General features: G+C 41.1%; 1 protein-coding gene across 1 annotated transcript; it reads left to right on the forward strand.

The window, feature by feature from the left end:
- Window positions 1-350: 350 nt before the first annotated feature.
- LOC126095678 (uncharacterized) lies at window positions 351-25,921 on the forward strand. Its single transcript, XM_049910435.1, has 3 exons — window positions 351-637; window positions 24,373-24,419; window positions 25,878-25,921. Exons 1-3 carry the CDS (start codon window positions 351-353, stop codon window positions 25,919-25,921), a joined length of 378 nt encoding a protein of 125 aa, XP_049766392.1.
- Window positions 25,922-27,523: the final 1,602 nt, after the last annotated feature.

The following is a 27,523-nucleotide window of genomic DNA, read 5'->3' on the forward strand; positions in this document are numbered from 1 at the left end:
AAGCTGTGAGGACGGGCCGTGAGTCGCGCTTGGGTAGCTCAGTTGGTAGAGCACTTACCGGCGAAAGGCAAATGTCCCGAGTTTGGGTCTCGGTCTGGCACACAGTTTTAATCTGCCAGGAAGTTTCAACGTTAGTAGTGACTGGAAACCGCTCAATAGCGGTCAAATCTGTGAGCGCATATAGTAATTTCGAGCATTTTCGAGCGACAACAAATCTGATGCCAATTTGCAACTGCGTAACGCAGGGATGTCGGCTTTACGGTCACGAACGACGTTGGGCGGGGCCGAGAGTTAACGACCGAAGTGGCAAGGAACCGGACGGCATACGGCGCTCTCGTAGCAGCCTCTGGATGTGTGCGGGGGCGGTGGAAGCGGCGGAGGCAGCGTCTGGAAACATGATCGCGACCGTGCGCGCTGGGCGAGCGCTCGATTTGACTGGGCCGGGCGGCGACTGCTCTATTTCTGGCCGTCTCGCCGGCGGGGGGTGGGGGGCGGCGGCGCCCCGGGGGCGGGGTGGTGGGGTGGCGCCGCCCCCTGCGAGCCGTGGTGGTCGCCGCGCGCTGGCCCGCCCTCGCCAGATCCGCTGCAAGCCTCGCGGACTCCACATTCCACGGCCCTCGGATTCTTCGCGGACAGTGTGAGTGCCTCGCGGCTCAGCTGCGTCTGTGTGTCGGCCGCTTGCCGCTTGTGTGCGACTGCAGGTGATGCTTGTGCTGCCGCGGTGGAACGACAGTGGTGAACACAGGTGCAACAGGCAGACAGTGCAAGTGTTCTCTCTAACGGCTCGTATTCGGGATGCGCGCCGCGAGAAGCGACTGGCCTTCGTCTGATGAAATCTACGTGAAGAGCTACGGAAACAGTGCGGTAGCTGCCAGCAATTCGCAGCAAGTTTCAGTTCGTGTCCGGGAACCATTGTACAAGTTTTTCTTCGAAAAGAATTCAGAGTGTTCTGGCGATGGATTCTGAATGAGATTGTGGCCACAGAAGAACACGTTCTGTGGGACTAGAAACCTAACTCGATACTACAAGAATCTACTCTCTCGTTCGCTCGGAGTAACTGCACGCGCTCATTGGTTTCATATCTGTGACAAAGTATGACAGGGACGAGTCTTTCGCTGTATAGACACGTAATTTGGCCGAAGGAGTAGAGCCTATCTCTGTTGCCTGTGATCACCGCTGTTTTCAGTGAGAGTGGCAGTGTGTTAAAAAAAAACTATAAAAATAAACAACTTATAACGACGGGCAGGTGCAATGATGTCGATTCTTGCCTTACTTCTCAAGTCCCGAAACCAACCAAACGGAAACTAACCTTCCTTCTCACACCCACGAACTACTGTAGCTTTCTTAATTTACTTTCCTTACCCTTCGTTCTACACTTTTATTTTACTTTGAAAACATCATTTTCATTTTTCTATTTTGATTATACAGCGTACTTCGGTAACAGGTACTTCGCAATTTAATATTGCCCTGTCGATTTTGTCTCTCTTATTTTTCCCGCCTTAGCTCATAGTTCTCACACTTGCATAATGTTTCCTCAGCAAAAATCTAATTATACCTAATCTAATAAACTGGTAACAGGTACTTCGCAATTTAATATTGCCCTGTCGATTTTGTCTCTCTTATTTTTCCCGCCTTGGCTCATAGTTCTCACACTTGCATAATGTTTCCTCAGCAAAAATCTAATTATACCTAATCTAATAAACTGGTTACATTTTTTTCCAAAATTCAGCACTATAGTGGTAGTTTCTTCGTTCATCACTCTGCAATGTCTAAAACCATATTGCCCCTCACCCATCCCCCTTGAGCTGTGTCACCATGCAGCTTTAGACTCTAATCTGTCACTCCTGACTGACTTACAACTTAAATTCAATGTTAGGAATAAACCTCAGAAGGCATGAATGGTGAAAATAGTTTTTTCATTGTCACTGAGTGCACAGTCTTAGCAGACAAATTTCCGTTGTCACTGAATGCAGTTTTACCAGAGAAACTCCCCCGTACAAGAGGGCATCGCCTCTTTCAGTCTGTTCTGTTCACTGTCACTGCACTTCACGCTAGCTTTATTAACTCAAACGCCATCATTGCTTCTGTTGTGTTTCGCTCCTTCTCCACAGTTCTCATAAATATGCTTTATCCTCAGAAATAACAATCATTCACTTGATGCAACATCTTATAAACATAAGAAATAAAGTGACAATTTTTTATTTAGTGCTACACCAGAACTCGTAGTTTTTATTACTAGATGCTGCACATGTATCTTGTTGAGAAGAGTGAGAATCAGTTACGACACTTAGATAGTCTAGTGTCATTCCAAGTCCACAAGGAAGCGAGAAATATGAGAAATAGGCCTAAATATCGGTAGAGGAAATAAAACGTATAAACTGAAGGTCCCTTTGAAACGCGGGCACCATTTACTTGTCACAAACGGGGCAAAAAAAAAAAAGAAAAAAAAGAAAAAAAAAACCTAGCTTTTCAGCAAATGACTGTACGTAAATGACGAAAGATATGCTGTATGAAGGTCCTGTGTAACGTACACAACACAGACATGTCATAAACGGGGCAACATAAAAAAATTGACCTCTCAGCAAGTGATTGTACGAATATGCCGAAAGGTATGCTGTACTTCTACGTTTGTCATCTACTGCTATGTATAGTAATTATGAAAACTTCCCTGTAACTATTAGTAAGTTTCTGAAAAGAAGAATACAGTGATATAATGCTTATTAGTATTTGCAGCACCATGTTTCTCAAAAATGAACGCGAAATGTGCTAAATGTGTCCGAGCCACGGTACGCAATGTTTGCGTGGTAATAGAGGTGAAAGTTTGCTCTCCCAGAAACTCTTGTTCCCGTATCTAGAACTCTTCTCAGCTATATCTGCGAAAAGCCTCAAGTCATTACATTATAGTTCCCCTCTTTTCAAGAGCATTCGCAAAAAAATCATTCAGTTGGAAAAAAGGCAGTTCTTCAACATATCAGTTCAGTCAGATGAAGTTATGAGTATGAACCATACTGAACCATACTTGCTCTCGTGGGTAATACCGTTTGTAGAATTCTTGTTTCCATTTCACAAAATTCTCTACTCCGGTTTCGGGTTACAAGCCCGTTTTCTAATGTTACTGTTTCAAAGAGTTGCACCTGCCTGTCAGCAGTCTCTTCGTGGAGAGTAGGGAACAGAGATGTTGATGTACAGTACAACCATCAAAGAAATTAAGTAGTAATTCGAAATACTTCAAGATCTTATAATATATATCAGATAAATTAAGTGGTGTATATGAAACATTGATAAAGTAATATCTAATAGATCATACCATATTGAAAATCGGTTAAATAGATTATAGGTTAAACACACAACCACAAAATCTTTCGCGGCGGATATGTTGTACAAACTGTCCGCCTGCTTAGCTGGGTGGTAACGTGCTCGCCTCCCATACAAGCGGGTTAGGGTTCGATTCCAAGCCTGGTCGGAGATTTTCTCCGCTCTGGGACTGGGTATTGTGTTGTCCTCATCATCATTTCGTCGTCACCACCGGCGCGCAAGTCGCCCAGTGTGGCGTCGACTGAAATAAGACTTGCACTTGGCGGCCGAACTTCCCCGGATGGGGCCTCCCGGCCAACGATGCCATGCGCTCATTCGCATTTTTTTTTTTTTTTTTTTTTGTATAAACTGTTCTTGGTGCGCTCCCATCAATTGTCTATTCCATCTGTCTAGTTCATTCTGTATAGAGAATAAAGTACATCAAGAACAGTTTATACAGGTTAAATATATGGTTTCTAAAAACAGAATAATGGACACTATTTATTATAAAGCAGAGAATCGTGGTTCAAGTCAGTAAGTATTTAAGAACGTAGAGCAAGCAAAACGCTTTAGGTCACGGCAGTTCTGGGTGAGCCCTTCTTTCAAAGTCAATAACATCTTTAAAACAGTAATACTATATACTTGTACCCAAAATCTAGATCGTTCGTGGACACAAGAAAAAAAAAAGAGTTTTCTTGTGTAATTATTTACTATGTTTCAGTAAGAACACACAGTTAAGCCAGTTAAGCCAATTAAAATGATTCAATTAGTACTCATAACAGTCATGTCACGTCTAATTAAAAAGCTTGTACTCAAAGTTAACTCTAATTCTTCCAAATTAGGAAACTATGTCCGAGGCATGCTTTGATTTCTTCGACTTACAGTGAAACCAATTCCGCTTCTTTGTTAAACAGAGTATTCGAAGACAATATAGTAGGCAGGCAGTAATATTCATGACCTTCGCCTGGCCTTTTAGACTGAGAAACTGTTTACCTGGATTAGGCAAAACTCCTAAGGTCGTCATTGTGCAATGGCCAACCGAATGTGTATACTACTTGTGTATTTGTAAATGACTCAACGAAAGGGTGCTGCGATTAAGACACTGGTTGGAATAGGATTCAAATCCCAGTCCAGTAAGCTTGATTTTTCCGGGTTTCGCTAATCAGACAAAGACCGAATGGCACCGTTAACAAAAGCCACGGCCGATTATCTTCCTCCGCCTTTTATGATCGAGTTTACGTTTTGTCTCATCCTGTGGGGTGCACGTCCTGCTGAATACAAATATAAAAACTTACGCTGTTAGTTTGAATACTGGTTCGATGCAGCTTTCCGCGCTAGTCTATGTTGTGAAAGTACTTTCATACCTGCACAGCTACTGAACCCTATATCTATTTGAAATTGTGTATGTACCTATTCTAGTGTTGGTCTCCTTTCACAGTTCTTGCATCCATGCTTTCGTCCACTACCAATATATTATACACCAAACGATATTTAACATTCCTTGCTGCCACAGCACATGCCATATCAGTCATCTCATCTTTTAGTTCAGCTCTTTTTTCCGAAATCGGTTCAGTACCTCTTGATCATTTACTCAAACGGTTCAAATGGCTCTGAGCACTACGGGACTTAACTTCTGAGGTCATCAGTCCCCTAGAACTTAGAACTACTTAAACCTAACTAACCTAAGGACATCACACACATCCATGCCCGAGGCAGGATTCGAACCTGCGACCGTAGCGGTCGCGCGGTTCCAGACTGTAGCGCCTAGAACCGCTCGGCCACTCCGGCAGGCCATCATTTACTCCCTCTTCCTATCTAATCAACAGAATACTGTAGCACCAGATTTCTAAAGCCACTACTTTCCTCTTGTTTACCTTCCACGTTCCACTTCCATATAAGGTTACTATTCACACAAATGCTTTCAGAAAAGACTTCATGACACTGAAATTTATAATCGACATTAATATCTCTTTCCAAGAGAGCTTTTCTGTTAATACCAGTTTACATTTTATATCATCTTTGCTTCTTCAGTCGTCCGCTATTTTGCTGCCCAAGTAGCAGTATTGTCTACACCTTTTAACGTCGTTTTTCTAATCTGATTTCCCTCATCCTCATCTGACTGATTTGGCTACACTCCATTACTCTTGTTTTACATTTCCTGGTGTTAATCATAAAAATCCATTCTTTTCGACTCATCCTCCACGTTCTTTGCTACCTCTATAGAATTATAATGTCATTGCCAAACTTTAAAACGTATACACACAAATAAAATATTTGACACTATAGAAAACAAAGATGACTTCAGGCGCTCGGTTGCGTAGGTTTACCCATAAGGTAAAACTGCAGTTTGTGAATCCGTGTGCCAGCTCGCATTCTCGTCTTTCTCCTATCTCTATCCCTTGTCGAAGGAATCAAGCCATCTCATTATCGACTAGACGTAAAATTCTACTGTAACTTTCCTTTTGCGTATGAAACACAGGCTTGATTGTTCAGAGACAATAAGGACAGAAGAGCAAGGCAAGTTATGCAGTCTTGTTTGTGATAGCAGTGTTCATTCAACATTCATTCAACATTCTTCGATCGACGTTGTCACAATTGTACTCCTGACACTAAATTAGTGGCAATACCACCTACGAGGATAGTTTAACGAGTCCGCTAAAAAGTCAGGAAAACATGTTTGTTTTGTAAACAACTCACCCTAGACATAGTTTTCTTTCAGGGGTATACACTTGGTCCAGCAAACCTCCAGCTATCAAACTGCAATACACTCTTTGACTCCAACTATCATTTCCTCATTCGATTAAAATTTATTCCCAGCAAGCCAAAGCTTCAAGGTAAGGAACAGGAAGAAGTCACTTGGGACTAAGCCTGGTGAACAGGCTGGATGAGGGACCAAGTAAAAGTCTAATTCGTGCACTTTCGCCTTTGTTATCGTTGATGCGAGGGATGGTGAACTATCCTGGCGAAACAGCGCATTTTTTGGGCCAACCTTGCCTTTCTTCAGCCAGCGCATGTTTCAAATGGTCCAACAATGAAACATAATACGATCCAGTTATGTTCCTATCTTTTTCCAAGTAATCTACGAGGATTGTTCGTAGGGAAACGCAAGGAACAGTGGCCATCACCTTACCACCTAACAAAATGGTCTTTACCATCTTTGGAGCACTTTCGCCAGCCTTTGTCCATTGTTCTGACCGCCGTTTTAACTCTGGTGTGTAATGATGCATTCAGGTTCCATCAGCAGTAGCAGATCGGCACAAGCCATGAGGATTGCGATTAAATATCGCCAGACATTGTGTTGAAATGTTGTGCCGGATGCGCTTTTGGTGGTCTGTTAGCATTCGTGACACCCGTCTCGCGTGCAGTTTCTTCATAGCCAATTCTACGTGCTCGATATGCACTAGCTTATTTGAGATGCCTGTAGTCTCAGCAACATCACGAATTTTTATTCAGCGGTCTTACATTACCATATCATGGATTTTGTCAGTGGTTTCCTTTATGGTGACATCAACTGGGCGGCCGGAGTGCGCTTCATCTTTGGTGCTTGTCGGACTATGTATAAATCCAAACGTAAATGGTATCCAGTGATGGTGCAGATTGCGCGTCAACTTCATCCAATCCTGTTTTGATTTATGTGTCAGTCCAGCTCTTGAAATTAAAATGTTTAATAACAGCACTAAACTACGTTTTCTCCATTTTCAATCTCAGTCAACACACTGACCATTTCAAACGGCTGTCAACAATGAACTGTACACTGTACACTATTGAAAGTATTTATACGATCCTTGGAATAATCAAGCTGACCAACCCGAAAGACGCAACAAAAATGTTCCATTCTTTCATGGTAATTTACCAGGCTTATCAAACCGCCCTAGTACCTTCAACAGCATGGAGGTCGATCAGCACTGAATCCAATAACAGCCGATAGTATAAAGGAAGCAACAAGCCGCTACGGCTAACGTTATGCCATGTCATAGTGCAGTAGCTACCAAATGTGCACTTGACAGAACAGAACACAGTCATTATCTTCAGTATGATGTAGGAACAGCTGATCAGCAAGGGTGTCTCAAATAAGGTCGTAGTACAGTAGGCAATAGTAATCCTCATTACTTACAAATGACTGCTATCATTCGCCTTGTGTAGAACAGTCGGGGCACTGGTCATTTTGAGTTCTCTGTTATTTTTTCTGGTTTTCAACATGATACTATACAGCGCGACACATGCAGTTCTAAGCTCATGAAATGGGTCCATTTTCTTCCTACACCCGAGGACATACATCATTTCCACGTTTCACACAGTATGTGAAGAAGGGACAGCTGGACATTGCTTTCGTCCGTAGGACATTGTACTTTGACTTGCATTCTTACTGGATAAAATTAGTAATAAGGTCAAATCATATATCCAATCACTCATTCAATTATACTGACACGGAATCGGAAGACGATAAAGCGAAAGAGGAAGTACTAAATTCGATCTTCCATAACTGTTCCGCTAAAAAAAAGGCGTACTACAGCTTCTACATTGACAGAAAAAAATCAACGCCAAAAAATAATTAATGTAGAGTAATGAAATTTCGGAATTAATTTGTCTGTGTAACATAATTAAGTGATTAACACTGCACGATCACAGATTAATCGCGATATAACCCACGTCAAATGTAAATGCGAGTTAAGCCATCACCGATGCGAAATACTGGTATGTTAATAACCAGTGAAACCGGCTGACTGTTGAAAGCAAACATACAAACAAACGGGCACACATTTTATTGTACAGGTGTCGGATGTCAGTTTGTGTGATGGAGTTCCACGCCTTGTTGCACTCGGCTGGTCAATACAGTGACAATTAATGTTGGTTATGGATGACACTGGAGTTGTCGTCCGATGATGTCCGATATGTGTTCGATTGGAGACAGATCTAGTGATCAAACAGGTCAAGGCAACATGTCGACACTCTGTACAAGTTGGGTGACAACAGCTGTCTGTGGTCGAGCGTTATCCTGTTGGAAGCACCCCCGGAATGCTGTTCATGAACGGCAGAACACCAGGTCGAATCGCCAGAATGACGTACAAATGTGTAGTCAGGTTGCGTGGTATAACTGCGAGAATGCTCCTGCTGTCATACGAAATCGCATCCCAGACCGTAACACCAGGTGTACTGTTCGTGCGTCTAACTTGCAGATTGGTTGAATGCCCTCAGCTGTCCTCCTTCTAACCAAAACACGGCTATCACTGACACCGAGACATAATGAGCTCTCATCAGAAAACACAAGACCCCAAACGTGACCTCCAACACGCTTCCGCTTGACACCACTGAAGTCGCATATGGTGTTGGTTTGGGGTCAGTGGAATACACGTTCAAGGGTGTCTGGCTTGGAGCAGTCCTTGCAGTAACCGATTTGTAACAGTTCACTGCGTCACCGTACTGCCAACTGCTGCTTGAATTGCTGCTACAGATGCAGTATGATGCGCCAGAGCCATACGCAGAACACGGTGGTGTTCCCTCTCTATAGCGCCATGTGGCCGTCCGGAGCCCAGTTTTCTTGTGACCGTACGTTCCTGTGATCACCGCTGGAAGCGCCACAGCCATATGCAGAACACGGTGGTGTTCCCTCTCTATAGCGCCATGTGGCCGTCCGGAGCCCAGTTTTCTTGTGACCGTACGTTCCTGTGATCACCGCTGGAAGCGCCACAGCCATACGCAGAACACGGTGGTGTTCCCTCTCTATAGCGCCATGTGGCCGTCCGGAGCCCAGTTTTCTTGTGACCGTACGTTCCTGTGATCACCGCTGGAAGCGCCACAGCCATATGCAGAACACGGTGGTGTTCCCTCTCTATAGCGCCATGTGGCCGTCCGGAGCCCAGTTTTCTTGTGACCGTACGTTCCTGTGATCACCGCTGGGAGCGCCACAGCCATACGCAGAACACGGTGGTGTTCCCTCTCTATAGCGCCATGTGGCCGTCCGGAGCCCAGTTTTCTTGTGACCGTACGTTCCTGTGATCACCGCTGGAAGCGCCACAGCCATATGCAGAACACGGTGGTGTTCCCTCTCTATAGCGCCATGTGGCCGTCCGGAGCCCAGTTTTCTTGTGACCGTACGTTCCTGTGATCACCGCTGGGAGCGCCACAGCCATACGCAGAACACGGTGGTGTGCCCTCTCTATAGCGCCATGTGGCCGTCCGGAGCCCAGTTTTCTTGTGACCGTACGTTCCTGTGATCACCGCTGGGAGCGCCACAGCCATACGCAGAACACGGTGGTGTGCCCTCTCTATAGCGCCATGTGGCCGTCCGGAGCCCAGTTTTCTTGTGACCGTACGTTCCTGTGATCACCGCTGGAAGCGCCACAGCCATATGCAGAACACGGTGGTGTTCCCTCTCTATAGCGCCATGTGGCCGTCCGGAGCCCAGTTTTCTTGTGACCGTACGTTCCTGTGATCACCGCTGGGAGCGCCACAGCCATACGCACAACACGGTGGTGTGCCCTCTCTATAGCGCCATGTGGCCGTCCGGAGCCCAGTTTTCTTGTGACCGTACGTTCCTGTGATCACCGCTGGGAGCGCCACAGCCATACGCAGAACACGGTGGTGTGCCCTCTCTATAGCGCCATGTGGCCGTCCGGAGCCCAGTTTTCTTGTGACCGTACGTTCCTGTGATCACCGCTGGAAGCAATCATGTACAGAGGCAACATTCCTGAAAAATCTTTCTGCAATTTGTGGCGCGAAATTTGAATACACATCATCTTTCAGATGTAGAAACATGAATACCAATTTTATTTTACGTCGCACAACTCGTTCTTGGTGTTGCAATTTTTTTCGATTATAGTATTTTTGGGTGATGTAAGGACACAAAAATTCCATACCTAGATATAAGGGAATGCAAAGTTGAAAATCGTCTAAACTCGTACGAAAGGTGGAAGGTCGCTGGACCTGGCAAGGTAACGGTAATATCCTGGACTGTTTATGCGACAGACCTGACCGCCCCCAATAGGATAGGTGAGTGGTCGGTGCGGTTGACTATTATTTGGAGGGCCTGGGTTCAATTCCCACTACTGGCAGGGAATTTTCCTCGGTGGGTGGACTGGAATGGAGTCTACTCGGCCTTGTGAGGCCAAGACTACAAATACAAATACAAACTCTGGCTGGGATTGAGACGGCCCTCGGTCGGCTAGAATGATGGAGCTTTACTTTTCTATGCAATAGATCTGATCCTTCATTTACCAATGGTTTACAGTCAGATCGCTACAGCATTGCACTATGATTAAGGTTTCTTCCCGTTCCATTTTCGGATGGAGCGTAAGAGGAATAGTTGCTTGTAGCCTTTGTGCAAGCTGATATTCACCTCTGCGCGATCTCTACGAGATAGGTACGATTTGGGTTATGAATATTCATAGTTTTTGTGATTAAAAATGGTTTTTGATGTTTTCTAAGCAAGTTTTTACAAGGTCTACGTCATCATTTTTTCGAGTGGCTGGCAGTTAAGATTTTTCAGTGTTTCTGTTGTACTCTCTTGTCAGTGGAACAAATCTATCACAAATCGCATCCGCCTTTTTAGTATATGTTCAAAGTTCCCTGTTATTCTGACCTGAATTGTAGTTCCCCAAATTTCTACCAATGGACAGTGGCCTGCCATTTGCTTTATGTACAACTGAACATTTAGGGCTGTTCAACTTCATACCTCCACAAATTATTATCCAAATACACTACCAGACATAGTAAAGTGAAGCACCCAGAAGACACAGTCGGATGTCATTGGCTGGCATGTAAATGGTTAGACTGCAATTCTCTATAACAGGAAGAATGGCCACCAGGTGCATTATTGTGAAGGATACGGAGATTCCATGTACTCATATGAGACAGCACTATCTCCCCTGACAGATTTGAAAGGCACCTCACTGTGCGTCTACATCTGACTGCCCATTCAAATCACACAACTTTCAGATTTTTGGGGCATTCAAATGTGACACTGGATCAGTGCTGGTATGTACGGAAATTTTAGGGCATTAATGTTTGGACTGACCATATCTGACAACAACAAGGAAAGACTACCACACTGTCTACATAGCACATCATAAACCGTTCACATTCCCACTTGCCTTCTGAGAATAAGTAATGGACTCCCTGCAACATTCTGTCATCTGGAACCACTGGTAGGAGACTGGCAGTGGCCGGACTAGGGATCTACCATCCCATGAGCAGGCTACCATTAACATCACAACATATCCGGCTGCATTTGTAGTTGTGCCATGAGGGGTACCATGGTCTGTTGATGAATGGCATCACATTATTTTTAGCCATGAATTGCAGTTCTGCACTACCCGGATGACCACCGTCAATGTGTACTGCAGTGTCCTGGGAAGACATCATGGCAGATGGTGGTTCTGCCAATGGCTGTTTCAGAATTCTCAAGAGACGTTGTTGTGAATTAACACATCCAGCATGTATAGGCAGATGTAAATCTCCAAGCAATTCAGGAGACATGACACCAACACCGATTATCAATCAACATATGGGCAGGTGTAATTGGCGATAGATTAATAGGGTCATACATGCTACCACAAAGGTTAATTGGGGTACTTTTTCATTAATGTATTGCCAACCTTGCTGGAGGCTGTGCTATTGCAGCAACGAATACACGTGCGAACATCTAATGCAGATATCTCAGGGCTGCTGGATTGGTCAGAGGAGAGGGGAGGGGGGGGGGGGGTCAGTCAGACCTCAATCCCCTAGACTTCTGATTAAGAGAACACTGGAAGGAACTGGTCTATGCCACGCCAATCAATGATGTGCGGGCACTACAGGGTCACATCTTCAATACAGCCCAGCAGGTACAACAACCGGATGTACTTCAAAGGATGCATCATTCCTTCTGCCAGAGGACAGAGGGGCACATTTTCTGGATCAACTTCACGTTGGGCACTTCCTGTAAACACGTGTTAGGCAGCAAGTACGCATTTCCGGACCCATATTTATTGAATGTATCACAGAAAGTATGCATTTCTGGACCCATGTTTACTGGATTTATTTTTCTTGCTTTGATGAGTACTACCACCTCTCAAAGCACTCAACACTTTTTTTAACACCCTGTACATTTAGAATGTGAGGACGAAGTGCACTAGACCACACGGAAATGGAAAGCTCCTTCTTTGTGTAAGATCCTCTTTATCAAGAATTTGCGTTGGCCTTAAAAGGCCCAAGTGAGTACCCAACAAGGGTACGGAAGGGCAGCTCCCAGCCACCACCCCCAGTTTCTGCCTCAACAGGGGGGGGGGGGGGGGGGGGGGGGGGAAGAAAGAAAGAAAGAAAGAAAAGGAAAGAAAATACAACTTCACAAACCCAACTCATATCCTGAACCCTGCCAACTAAAGAGACGTACGAATTTGGTAACAGTTTGAAGAAGGCCAGAATATGTAATGGATACTGAAAAGTAATGGTAGCTCATGCAAAATTATATCTGTGTGCTACAATGTGGTGACCTACAGCATTCAACTTACTAGGGCAGCATTCATAACTAAAATGAATATATTATTTTTGCATATGTCAATTGATATTTAAATTTTATTATTAATAATTCAACATTGTGAGGAATAAGATACAATGGAAAAATAAAGAATGTTGATAACAGCATGAATTCAACCCAAGTCAGAGAGCTGCCAGTCTGTGCTTTAGTCCACTCACTAACAGTGGCACTGAGAAAGCCACCCTTTAAAAATCCATCACACTCTATGATTGTACAATACGCTATAGACAATTTCAGAGAAAAATACAGACCTGCTGCTGTGAGCAACATAGCACTCTTAGTGCCAGAAGAGATGACATCACATAAGATCACGTGCAGTGGAAAATGGACAGCTGCATCATTCCTCTGAATTGATCCTAATGCAGCTGGCCGTCATTTCAGGACTTGATGCTGGTTTCTAGTTATCACAGACACAGAACTATAAAACATGTTTTTGTTCATTTTATTTGCCTATCAGCACACATTTGAAGACAAATGGCATAATTTTAGCGCAATTTCCAGCTCATATGCAAAGAGAAATTGTGTAATTTTAGTGCAATTTATGGTTTTCATTTGAACCAAAGTGGCACATTTGATATTTACAGTGAGCTATTGCATATGATAACTGGAAGCCATTGCTAACAAATAATATGTGTAGTGAGAGCTATTTGTTGTGAGATCTCACAGCTGTTTTGCCATTCACTGGGAAACAGACATGAATTGTTTCACCCCCCCCCCCCTCCCCCCACACCCTCAACTCTGGTCCTGGATATGCTCTTGAAACTACACATTCAGTTTAACTCATCAATAACCCAGGTATTAAACTGTGGGAAATTGAAAAACCGTATAACTGGCAACGTGTTTTAAATGTTCAGGAATGGAAAACTGTGCATTTCACAAAACAAATAAGCATAATATCCTATACTTATAACATCAAGGAGTCACAAACAAAATTGGTATTCATAAAAATACCTGGATGTAACAATTTGTAGGAATATGAAATTGATTGATCATGTGGGCTCAACTGTAGGTACAGCAGGTGTCAAATTTCAGTTCATTTGTTGAATACTTGGGAAATGCAATCAGCCTACAAAGGGGATTGGTGACAAAAAAACTCATGGGCACGTCCTAGAACACTCCTCAAGTGTGTGGGACACGTACCTAACAGGACTAACAGGGGATATTGAACGTATACAGAGAAGGGCAGCACGAATGCTCACGATTTGTTTGCGCCATGGGACAGTGTCATGGAGGTGCTGAAGAAACTGAATTGGCAGACGCTTGAAGATAGACACAAACCATCTCGAGAAAGTCTACTTTTACAAAGCTTCAGGAATTGTATTTAAATGATGGATTTAGGAATATGCTACAACCCCCCTCCTCCTGATATCACTTCTGCACGGTTAGCAATGACACAGTTAGACTAATTACAGTGCACCCAAAGGTGTTTACACACTCATTCTTCCCATGCTCCACATGTGAATGGTACAGGAATAAGCTGTAATAACTGATTCAGCGGAGAGTACCCTCTGCCATGCACTTCACGGTGTTTTGTGGAATATTGATGTAGATGTGAACATATTGAATGTGAATGATAACACATATCTTGTAAATTCTTCTCTTGAATTTATTAATCAGCTACTTAAACAAGGTTATGACTTCTTAAAATCGTGCCACGAAGAGAGATCCATTCTGTCTTACATTTTACCCACCACATCAAGAACAGCTTCTTGTTGTCACCCCAATGTCCACAATTTCCTGGTCAGACCTGATGCTCCTTCTGTACCCATATCCCTATCCTATTGCTCTTACCCCTGTGACTGCTGTACCACACTAAGACTTGCCCTACACACTCTCCTGCCACCACATATACCAGAGATTTAACTGGCAAAACTTATATTATCAATGGGAGAACCATCTGTGAAATAACATATGTCACTTACCAGGAGTTATGTAAACACTGTTCAGCCTACTTCATTGGAATGACTACAACCAAGTTATCATTTTGGATGAATGGACATAGGCAGATGGTGCATACTGGCAACACACAATATCCTGTCATAGAGCATGCTCTACCACATGACAGTCATGACTCAGTGCTTGTTTCACCACACACACCATCTGGGGTTCTCCCTCTTGGCACCAGCTTCTCAGAACTCTGCAGGTGGAAATTAGTGTACGCCTGTGTTCTGTCCTTACCATCCACCTGGCCTAAATTCACGTTAATTTCTTTGGTCTCATCATTTCTTTTCTGTAACTATTCCATTTCTTTACTTCCTTTTAGTTTCCCTGTAACACCCCCCCCCCCCTCCCACCACCTGTTCACCACACATGTTGCACTCCGCTGGTTTAAGCTCACCCAACTATCAGTCTTTCCTTCTCATCATATTCAATAAGGTCCCCCTTATCCAGGGTTCTGGGCATTTTTTCCATAACTGTCCCCATTTCCTAAACTTCAGCAGTCCTTTCCCTTCAACTCTTCTGCCAGAAGAAGAAGCCACTGGCTCTGAAAGCTTGCATACTTCCATAACTTTTATACGTGTTTTCTCTTGCTGCTGCCTGGCGAGTAGATTTTTTCACTTGTCTAATTATAAAGGGGAAAATACATAACATCAACAACACAATGTTAAAAATAACATCATCTGAATACAGAATGAGCAGAACAGAAACTAATGAACTAGTTCAAATACAAACAAATAAAAATGAAGGGAGATAGGAAAAGATCATCTAAGTTAAACTGTAATTAAAATAAATGCTAGTCTTTGCAGCAGTGAGATTATAATAGCGTATTGGTAAATAGTTATACTTATAACATAAATGTGCATTTAGTTCTGAAACATCAGTTAAAAAGAGTGAAATTTAATGTAACTTGATAGATAAAAAATCTACTAACCAAACAGTGGCAAGAGAACATACACAAGACACATGTGTAGGTTAAAGAAATTCGCATGCTTTTGGAGCCAGTGGCTCCTTCTTCTGGCATAAGGGTTGAAGAGGAAAGAAGACGGATGAAGGAAAAGAGCTGCTGGGATTTGCAAAAAGGGGGGGGGGGGGGGGGGGGAATTTTGAAAAGTCACCCAAAACCCTAGATCAGAGGAGAACTACCGGATAGGATGAGAAGGAAAGACTGATTGCTGGAGACTGCACTGGATGAGAATTGAAAGAGATTACAGACAAAGAATCATGCAAGAGTTAACAAGAATGGAAAGCTAAGTGCATTATACATTGCAGATGTGAGAGGGGGGAGGGGATAATGCAAGGTGTAGAAAATTATAAGCAGGCGACGAAAGGAATGGTTACTGAAAATAAATGCTGAAGCTGAAGAAATTAACATAAATTAAGGCCAGGTGGTTGGTGAGAATCAAGGACATGTTGTAACGCCAGTTCCTAGCTTGGTTCTTACTACCCACCTGGTCTTAATTTACAGGGTGATGATAATTAAAGTTAAACTTTCAGACCACTGTCGAAATAACACCACTGGTCAGAATGACATCAAATTGCAATGGAACATTATCTTTGAAGGGGGAAAACATATGGCAATTTAATAGTGGTTGACTAAAATGACAAATGAATCATTCAACAATGCCTAAGGTGTACGTTTGACATTAAACAAACTGAACTACTCAGTGTGCATGGGTTTACAGGTGTGATACTGTTAGTTATGTAAGCCCGTCCACCACGGTAAGATCACATCACATTGATTTTTAATTGTCCTGAGGCCAGAAACTGCATAAAAAACATCAATCACATTGGTTTTTAATTGTCCTGAGGGCAAAAACTGCATATAAAGCATCGATCCAAATCAAATCGGATTATTAATTTACATGTGACTGGCACAAAACATGTTCATTATGCTGTCCACCATTTTCTGCAACATGTTGAAATCGAGAAACAGCATGTTCCACAACTGATCGAAGTGTTTCCGAGGTCGCGTTCAGAACGTGTTCCGCAATGTGTGCCTTCAATGCAGCTAAGTTTGCAATTGGAATACTGAACACAACATCTTTCAGACAGCCCCACAGTCATAAGTCACACGGATTACGATCAGGTGATCGGGACAGCCAAGCTGTAGGGAAATTCTAGCGTTTCTGAAATGGCACTTCAGTAGCTGCTTAACTGGATTTGCAATGTGCGGAGGTGCACCACCTTGCACAAAAATGACCCCATCCACATTGCTGGCGAGCCGGAATGACGTAGTTGCACAAAAGACACTCATAGCACTTACCAGTGATGGTACAGGTAACAGGACCGGAAGTACCCGTCTCTTCAAAAAAAATATGGGTCTATGATAAATGATTTCATTTTCCACACCACATAATGACCTTTTCAGGATGAAGTGGATCTGGTTGAAACTTCCTGGCAGATTAAAACTGTGTGCCGGACCGAGACTCGAACTTGGGACCTTTGCCTTTCGCGGGCAAGTGCTCTGTCATCTGAGCTACCCAACCACAACTCACGCCCCGTCCTCACAGCTTTACTTCTGCCAGTACCTCGTCTCCTACGTTCCATCTGGCACACAGTTTTAATCCGCCAGGAAGTTTCATATCAGAGCACGCTCTGCTGCAGAGTGAAAATCTCATTCTGGTACTGGTTGATTTGCATGTGGATTTTCTGTTGCCCATATTCGACAATTCTGTGTACTGACATATCCTGTCAGATGGAGGTGGGCTTCATCCGTCCACAAAATCTTCCACAGTCAGTCATTGTCCAGTTCCATGTGAGCAAGAAATTCTAAAGCGTAGGTCTCTCTTGGTGGCAACAGGAAGCAACTCTTGGACATGGGTAATTTTGAAAGGATAGCTAAAGAGCATGTTTTGTAGGAATTTACACATTGTGCTCACGTCCAATGTTCGGGCAATTCTCTGTACACTACACTTTCGCACACCACCACTCGTCTCCTCCTGCATTGCTGTGGCCACTGCTTCCACTGACGTCGAATCAATTCATTTTGTCCCTCTACCATGTTGCACACCATAAGAACCTGTCTTTTCCAAATTTCTGAATCATTTTCTCCAGACCCACTGCATTCAATGGTCCAATGTCTTTTTTCAAACCCTTCAGTGTACGGAACTTCTGCAGAGCAATGTGTGCACAGTTATCATTCTTGTAATACAGTTTTACAAGCAGAGTGCAATCCTGCATTGAGGCAGTCATAGCAAACATCGCAGATGCGAAAGGAGGAAAAGCCACGTACCCGGGGTATTTATACCAACTTCAATGAGTCATGCGCATGACAGGTGTTTTCATTTATGCATTCTGACACATACAGCACCATCTATTCATCAATTTACACACAATTTCTTTTCTTCTCCAATAATATTCCTTTACAATTTGATGCTGTTCTGACCAGTGGTCCTAGTTATACAGCGGTCTGAAAGTTTCACTTTAATTATAATCAACCTGTACATTAATTTCTTGAGTCTTAGCGTTACTTCTCAGAGCAACTATTCCTTTCTTCAGTCCATTTTAGTGTTATATATATATTTTTTTAACCTGTCTATTTTTCTCCACCTCCCCACTTTACCACATACTATGCACTTAGCTTTCCACTCTGATTATCTCTTGCACAATGTTTTGTCAGTAATCTCCGTCTTGCCTATTACTGTATCTTCCACCTATAACCCCAGTTCTCAAACATCATCCTGTGCTGCCCCAATGGTCAGTCTTCCCTTCTCATCCTGTCTGGTAAGTCACCCTGATCTGGGTTTCTGGATGACTTTTCATTCTCCTGCCACCACTTGGTGAGTAAATTTTTTATCTATCGAGTTATATCATATTTTCAAAAATTGAAAAGTTAAAAATGTGAGATTCATAGCAGGCTTGATTGAAAATGGTGTTGCTGCTGGACAGTCTTAAACAATGGAAGAATACAGTGTTTATATTATTGAAAAATGACTCATTAATCCCATGTTAGAAGTATGTCATATGTTCCAAGTTTCTGAAGTGCATAATTGCACATTTATATACAGATACCTATGAGACATTTAGTGCATTCCTGCAGTTATTAACCGAAAGTTCTAAATATAAGATTCACAGCCTAAATGGTTTCAAAATCTGACTCTGTCTTCACTGGCTCAAAACCAGAGCCATAGACAGGTCTAGGAATAATATTTAGAATTGTGAGTTTATTTGGTTTATTCTTATATTGTCTGGTCCATACATGGCAAGTCAATGTGTATTGTTTATCTGGTACTTATTACTGGTGGTGGCTGCCTTTCCAACATTAGAACATCACTTTAATCTAATAAGTGGAATGTTATAAAATTATAAAGACACAGAATGTCTGGCCAAAATTAATTTCAGGAGGTGAAATTCCAATTCTACAGTGTAAAACTTATTCCTAGATGAAGAGGAAGGTGTCAGAAACAGGAGAACAAAGATAGTATGTTGGTAATGCTGCCCCAGTTTCATTCAAGAAATAAGGAGGGAGGGAGAGAGGGAGGGCGAGAGGGAGGGAGAGAGAGATGGATAGAGGAAGAGATATGAGAAGTAAAATGACTCCTAAAAAATAAGGTGAAAGTGTAAATGGAGATAAAGGAAAGGAAGGGATAAAGTGAAAAATATAGAAAGTGGAATAAGGGAAATAACTGAGTAAATAAATCACATAATCATAAAAAAGGAGTGGGGCTGATGACACGTTAAGGAGGTCAAATCCAAGGAGGTGGTGCCATGAATGGACTTATTGTACCAGGTGTTAGGATCCAAACAGCCCATTTCATTTCTCCTTTCTCTTCCTCTATCCATCTTTACTTCTCATTCCATCCTCACATCACCTCTGGATTGAAGCACCCACTCTCTTTGACACCTCCCCCATCATCTTTGCGTCCCCTTGTCCTCAAAAAACAAGGATCCCTCTCATCTTGCAGTCAGATGATCTGCCCCTACTTTCTAATCTTTTCCATCCACCTCTCTTTCCTCCCTAAGAAAGGAACCAACAGTTCCAAAACCTACAAGAAATTTTCTTGATTTTAAATGTGTCTATTAGCAGTACTGTGATTTCGCCTCCTGAAACTAAGTGCTATTCACCCAGTCTGTCTTTGCAGTTTTGTTACTTTCTCAAGAACAATGTTATGAATGACATATACCTGCAAATCTTTCAAAATCTGTTCTTGGTTTTTTTGTGTTTTATGACATTATGTTTATGAGATGAATGTGAAGAGCCAGCTAGGCATTTGGCTAAAAAGATGAGGGAAAAAACTTAAAAAATAGATTGGAAAGTGTGCAACTCAATGATTGTAGGTCTATGAGTGGAGTGAATCTTAGTCTTACCAATCTTTCTGTTTGAAATGTTTGCATTTTACACTCAGTACATTTTACTAGGTATGTTGCAGCTATCTATTTGATATGTACTACATAATTAACTATACTTACAATCATGCATAAACTTCACTTAAATACAAACAATAAGGAGTCAACTCAAATGATAAAATATGTAAGACACTAAATTATGGAATAAAATGAAGCTTATTGCATAACACACTGCCAATGATAACAATGTTATTTTGAATCAGAAGTATCAAATATTGTGCTTGATCTTCATAACTGAACAAAATGTCAGGTATTATAATGAAAGTGCAGATACTCATAAATGTCCAGTGTGGGCTGTAATCATTATATGGTAATGAAACTTGGCAGATATGTTAACATGTTAATGTAGAACTGATTTATGCTGTAGTTGCAATTCTAGCCACCAGGTGCAAATCTGGCACTGTGAGTGCAAGAAAGACCTACGTACAGCAATGTTTCTATATATAATGGATTAGGAATGGGACAAGGACAGATAAGTGAAAAAGGCATAATGACGATTTTATCATTAACTGCTGCTTACACAGTTTGTTCAGTATGAGCACCAGAGATGTTGACAACATACTGCATCTGTAAAACAATATAATCAACTGTTGCTCACAGCAGTTCTGGTGGAATTTGAGCAATGTGTTCCTGTGCAATGTGTTCCTGTATACTGACATCAGGTGGAGACCAAATGTAACTGCATAATAGGTGTAAAACGAAGCATAGGATTATAGATTGAGAGAAGCTGAATGAAACACTTTTGGCTGTCAAGAGAGAGATATGCGTGATGCCTTCTACATCTACATAGATACTCCACAAGCCACCATATGGTGCATGGGGGAGGCTACACTGTACCACTACTTGTCCTTTCCTTTCCTGTTCCACTTGTAAATAGAGCAAAGGAAAGCAATTGTTTATATCCGTCCGTATGAGCTCTGATTTCTTGTACCATATCTTTGTGGTTCTTACACACAATGTATGTTGGTGGCAGTAGAATCATTCAGCAGCCAGTTTCAAATGCTTGTTCTCTAAATTTTCTCAATAGATTTTCTCAAAAAGGACGTCACCTTCCCTCCAGCAGTTCCCATTTGAGTTCCTGGAGCATCTCTGTAACACTTAACATGTTGTTCGAACCTACCAGTAATAAATCTAGCAGCCCATCTTTGAATTGCTTTGATGTCTTTCTTCAATCCAACCTGGCATAGATCCGAAACAATTGGTCAGTACTCAAGAACAGGTCACACCAGTGTCCTATATGTGGCCTCCTTTACAGGTGAAGCACTCTTTGCTAAAATTCTCCCAATAAACAGAAGTCAACCATTCACATTCCCTAACACAGTTCTCACATGCTTATTCCACATCATACTGCTTTGCAGCATTAGACCCAGATATTTAAACAATTTGATTGTGTCAAGCAGGACACTAGTAATATTGTATCCGAACATCACAGGCTTGATCTTCCTGCTCATCTACATTAACTTACATTTTTCCACATTTAGGGCTAGCTGCCATTTACCACACCAACTGGGAATTTTTACTGAGTCATCTTGTATCTTCCTAGAGTCACTCAACTTTGACACCTTATTATATACAATGGCATCATCAGCAAACAACTGCAGGCTGCTGCCCACCATGTCTGCCAAATCATTTATGTATATGCAGAACAACAGCAGTCTTATCACACTTCCGTGGGGCACTCCTGATGATACCCTTGTCTCTGATGCCTTCAATGACTACCATAGTAAAATACTGTCAAATGATCTTTCACAGAAACCAAAGAAATTATGGTCATATATGAAGGCTGTTAGTGGCACCAAAGTTACAATTCAGTCCCTAGTGAATGAGACAGGAACTTTGAAATACTTAACTACATTTTTAAATGTTACTTTACAAATGAAAACTTTGGAGAATTGCCACAATTCAATCCTTGTACTATTGAAAAGATAAATGAAATAAGTATTAGTGTCACTAGTGTTGAGAAACAGCTCAAGTTATTAAATTTGAACAAAGCTCTGGGACCCAATGGAATCCCTGTCACGTTCTACACTGAATTTGCAGCTGTGTTAGCCCCTCTTCTAATGATAATCTGTCATAGATCCCTCAACAAAAAACCGTCCCCAGTTCTAGGAAAAATGCGTAAATATTCAGTCAGATCTTGATAAGATTTCAAAGTGGTGTAGAGATTGGCAACTTGCTTTAAATGTTCAGAAATGTAAAATTTTGCACTTCACAAAATTAAAAATTGTAGTATCCTATGACTATAATCAATGAGTCACTGTTGGAACCAGACAATTCATACAAATACCTGGGTGTAATAATTTGTAGGGATAAGAAGTAGAATGATCACTTTGGTTTATTGGCACAATATTGGGGAACTGCAATTAGTCTACAAAGGATATTGCTTAAAATCACTCATGTGACCTATTCTAAAATATTGGTCAAGTGTGTGGGGTCCATACCAAATAGGTCTAACAGGGGACATTGAATGTACATAGAGAAGGGAAACACAACTGGTCACGGGTTTGTTTAATCTGTAGGAGAGTGTCACAGAGATACTGAAGGAACTGAACTGGAAGACTCTTGAAAAAGTCTATTAATGAAGTTTCACGAACCAGCTTTAAATGATTACTCTAGGAATATACTACAGCCCCCAATGTATCACTTGCATAGGGATCATGAAGATAAGATTAGAATAATTACTGCATGCACAGACACATTCAAACAATCATTCTTCTCATGCTGTATATGCAAATGGAACAGGAAGAAACCCTAATAACTGGTACAATGGGACATACCCTCTACCATGCACCTTAGAGTGATTTGCAGAGTATAGATGTAGATGTAGGTGTAGATCCATAGCAAATGCATTGTTTTAGATATCCCCAGAGCCAAAAGGTATGTAGATCCAGATCAAATGATCTTGTAGCCCATACGCCTGGAAAACTTATGGAGATAACATGTTCTTGGAGGGTTGCATTAGGCAGATATTTCACTGGGCAAGTGACATGAGGTGTTCCCCCATCTTGTATGAAAATAGTGGTTTCCACACAGTTGTGCTTTTCCAAAGCAGGAATCATACGCTGTGCAAGGAGGTCTAGGTAATGTGCAGCCGTCATGGTACACCTGAGACACCTTTTGGGTATATTGTCTTCAAAGAAGAACAGACCAAGAACAAAGGCGCTTGTGAAAACACACGACATGGTCTCATACGGCAAGTGCTGGCTGTTTGCGCACAAAATGCAGTTTAACATTACCCCTGCAGTGAAGAATGTACCTCGTCCCATGATAGAATATTGCCAGGCACATGTCATCAACTCTGATCTGTACCAGAAACCAGAGAGCAAATTCAGAATGTTGCAGTCGATTGTGAGGTTTCAGTCGCTATACAGCCTAGATCTTGCATAGGTACCAGTGTAAAATAGACCGCAAAACTTTCAGTACTGTTAACCATGGGATAGACAATTCTCATGACACTGAACGAGCACTGGCACTATCTGGGACACATGCTGCATGATCAGTTACAGAAGCAGCAACCTTGTCAATAACTTCCAGCGGATGTCTTCCCCTTCCATGCACTATACCAAGGTGATACATACTTTCAAATTTCATTATCAACTTCTTTACACCATTTAATGACATTAAGCCTCTCTCCTCAGACCTTTCAGTTGGGTAATATTATCTCAGTTAATCACGATTTACAGGATGAATAAAGAAATGCATCAGTGTAATTGTTGCCATTCATGTAAAACAGTTTCATTAACAGCACAGCACACAGTTTCTTTTCGTGACAGTCTTACCGTTAACTTGTGTTATGGCTTGTCAAATGATAGCATAGATGTCATACCATCATACAACACTTACACCCGATAGCCAAAATTGGAACTAATTATTTTCCAACATAAATCGATTTTGGAATACTATATTAGCATAGCTACCAAGTTTCACTGCCATACAATAATTACAGCCTACACTGGACCTCCATGAGTAGTTGCGTGTTAATTATAAACATCCAGTATGTCAGATAAATAAATGGGCCTTTCACCATCCATCTAGCAATGTACCATCTCTCAAAAAAAAATTTTTTTACCACTAATAGAATGTAGTTTTTTGTGGTGGTATTTTATAGAATCTTAGTCACCTTACAATTAAAATACTTCTGTGGATGATGTTTAATTTTTATGGATGACTGTGGCTATTTAAGCAAAATTGACATTGTCTAAAGTAAATTATTTAATAGATTTCATATAGGGCATAATTAAACTGATTGTTGACAATTATTTCCCTTTTGGTTACAGCTCTTTTAACCTCTTGCAACCATGTCAGATGATGAGGAAGTCTACTCGTAAGTACATTATTTTATGATCAGGAACATACTTAAGTAATAATAACTGCCTCAAAGTTGTTTCATGTTTGCGACAAATTGAAACTGGTGATGAGGTGAACATTTGAGTCAGTCCTTGAAGCTTGCTTAGACAACAATATTGTTAGTGCACTGTTTGCAAAGTTAAATTTCTTGTTTGAAGAGTCAGTCCAGGAGACAGTTTTAACTTGTCGCAAGTTTTCTGCTGAAGAGTAAAAATATGTCAATGCCATACCAATTTTATTGTTAGTAAAATTCTTTAGTGTGCAAGCTGTGTGATAATCAGGAAATTAGAATAAAAAATATCTGAAGACATCAAGCATATGTTATCATAAATTGAAAGAGAAGAAGGAAATGGATGAAATTAATATATTAGATTCAAAACACCGTTCAGAGAAAGAAAACTGCATTGAGTTCAGTGGCAGTATTCTATACAAGTTCTGAGACAATTCTCTACATAATCTAAAGGAACAAGCAGTCTGACAGAAGTTGCACTGTAGAGCAAACTGAAGTGAATTGTAAAAATTGGCATAGCTAAACCAACTAATTCAAGTGTTGTTTTATAAGGCTGTCACAATTTTTATATTATTTATAATACCTATGCTTTACCAGATTTCCCTCTTCAGTTGGGCTCAGAATACTATGATCTATGTCCCTCCAGTATGAATGTATGCATCAAACACATTGTTCTTACAGTTACCACCATTATTCTACCAAAATTATCTCTAACAACCTTTTGATGCTTACAGCTGCCACATCAACAGTGACATCTGTTTCCTTCTTTAATTTCTTTAGAAACACAACAGAGCATTCACTTGTTACATTTTCTTTTTTTTTTTGCACAGGCAAAAATATCAATATTTTCTCTATATCTATACTTCCCATTTCATGTAGAATTCTCTTTCCGATGTTCCTTGTATCAGGTTGTAATATTTTGAAAGGTTTGTAATTTGGGCAGCTCATAGTCATTGTCTAATTATACAAGCTACCTCACAGAAAGCCATTCTAGTTCCCATGCAGCAGATGCTTCAGTTTTGTGCAAAAAATATTAATGTATAGAAGAGGGAAATGTAAGGAGTTCATATTAGGAACTCTGAAGTAAAAAGATTGAATGGAAGACAAATTGTACTGTGCCTCTGCTATACTGAGATAATACAATACCAAATAGGAACAATGAATAAATCTGACACAAGAAAAATGTGAATAAAACTGTGATGAAGAGCTGACATGCAATATTTCTGTTAACTCTCACTGGAAATGGTATGACAACTCTGTTAGCTGTTCATGACCAAAAGATGAAACAAAGCTACTTGCTGTATGTAACAATATTTATAACTAAATTTGATACTTCATTAAAATAAGTTGTTCATTGTAAAACTATTATTTTGTGTTGAAAGCACCTTACTGTTTAACTAAACCTATTCTTTCTTTCTTTTCTAGTGAGGAGGAGGAAGAGGAGGTTGAGGTGTAAGTATATTGTTTAATTTGTATACATTTTCTTTCTGGCACTATTAACTTTAAATGTAATACTTAATAGCTTCTATTAATAAAAAGTTTAACTTCTGAAGGGTTTACAATATATTTCTTTTTATGATTACAGGAAGTAAGTATTGAACTGGCAGCCAGCACTTATTCTATTTTAGTCAAATGACAGTTACAGCCCTAGAAGGACAATAATTACTGTGAAGTATTTGCTGATGAAATGACACAATTATTACCCATGGACATCAGCCATGAGCAATCTGAAAACACCTATGGTAGCTTGCTCGAAGTTTGTTATTTTACTGTTCCATCCGATACTAGCAGTTCATGCATAGATGTGCATAGTGGAAAATGATTTTGTACGCCATATCAGGTATTGTGCATAATATGATGAGTTTGTAGAAGAAGTGAAGCAGAATATTCAGCACGCCTTATCCATTTATGTTGTGTGAAACAAAAGTGACTCAATATTATGAACATAAACCTCCATTCTGCTACAAGTATTATTCACACAAACAAAGTTGACACCTGGCAAGGTGGCTGATGCGAGCGACTGTACATGGGAAACGCCTTTACAGTCGCTCCCTTCAGCCACTGCAGCAAGTGTCAACTTTGTTTGCATGTATAATAAAAATCTGTTACCTTGCTAACTTTTAGAATATGTTATATAATTTTGTATAACAAGAACTGAAATGCACAGATGGAGTTTATGTATTATATTAGTTTTGTTTTTGTTGTTGTACAGTAATTCAAAACTAAATATTCAAAGAATGTACATCCCACTATCCTTATCAAGTACACACAAACACACACACACACACACACACACACACACACACACACACACACACACACAGATAGATAGATCTATGTTCTCTGTGTCACACCACAATTTTAAGGAAAATTTTACATTTGTTAATTCTATGACACAGAGAGAGGAATTAATGAAGAAAACTAGCATATGCTGTATTGCTATATTATTCAAACACTCTGTGTATTGCTACAAATCTGTTATAATAGAATAATGATTGTTCCCCAATTTTGCTTCTAACTGAACTGCCACAAACAAGTGAAGAGTGCTATGTAATAAACACTGCATGCCAGAGCAGAGAGAGAACTTCAAGATGACAAGTGAATATTAACGTTGATGTGCTTTGAATTTTGTTGTGAAACAAGGCAGATAAGATGATATAAAATTGCATGTGCTTGAAGAAAGCCTACTCAGTTTTTGTGAGAATCTCCCCACAAACAATAGTTATTGAACATAATTTCATTGGTTATCGTTATTACACATATCTATGTTGCTAATGCTCTCCTGTAATGCACTTCTATGTAGATTTGAAATCAATGTCACATATTCTGACAAGCCTAAGCATTATGATCATGTGCTTAATAACTTGTTGGTCCATCTTCAGAACGCAATACATCAAGGTGTGTCACACCAGATGACCATGCACAACTAATGTAATTTCCTACTAATTTGTGACCGCGATGATGGTGCCTGATAGAGACCCAAATGGGTTCCATTGAATTCACATCAGGAGAATTTCATGGCCAAGACATCAACAAGAGTATACTACCATGCTCCTCAAGCCACTGTAGCA

Source organism: Schistocerca cancellata, chromosome 8 (genome assembly GCF_023864275.1).
Source record: "Schistocerca cancellata isolate TAMUIC-IGC-003103 chromosome 8, iqSchCanc2.1, whole genome shotgun sequence".
NCBI classification, from domain to species: Eukaryota; Metazoa; Arthropoda; class Insecta; order Orthoptera; family Acrididae; genus Schistocerca; species Schistocerca cancellata.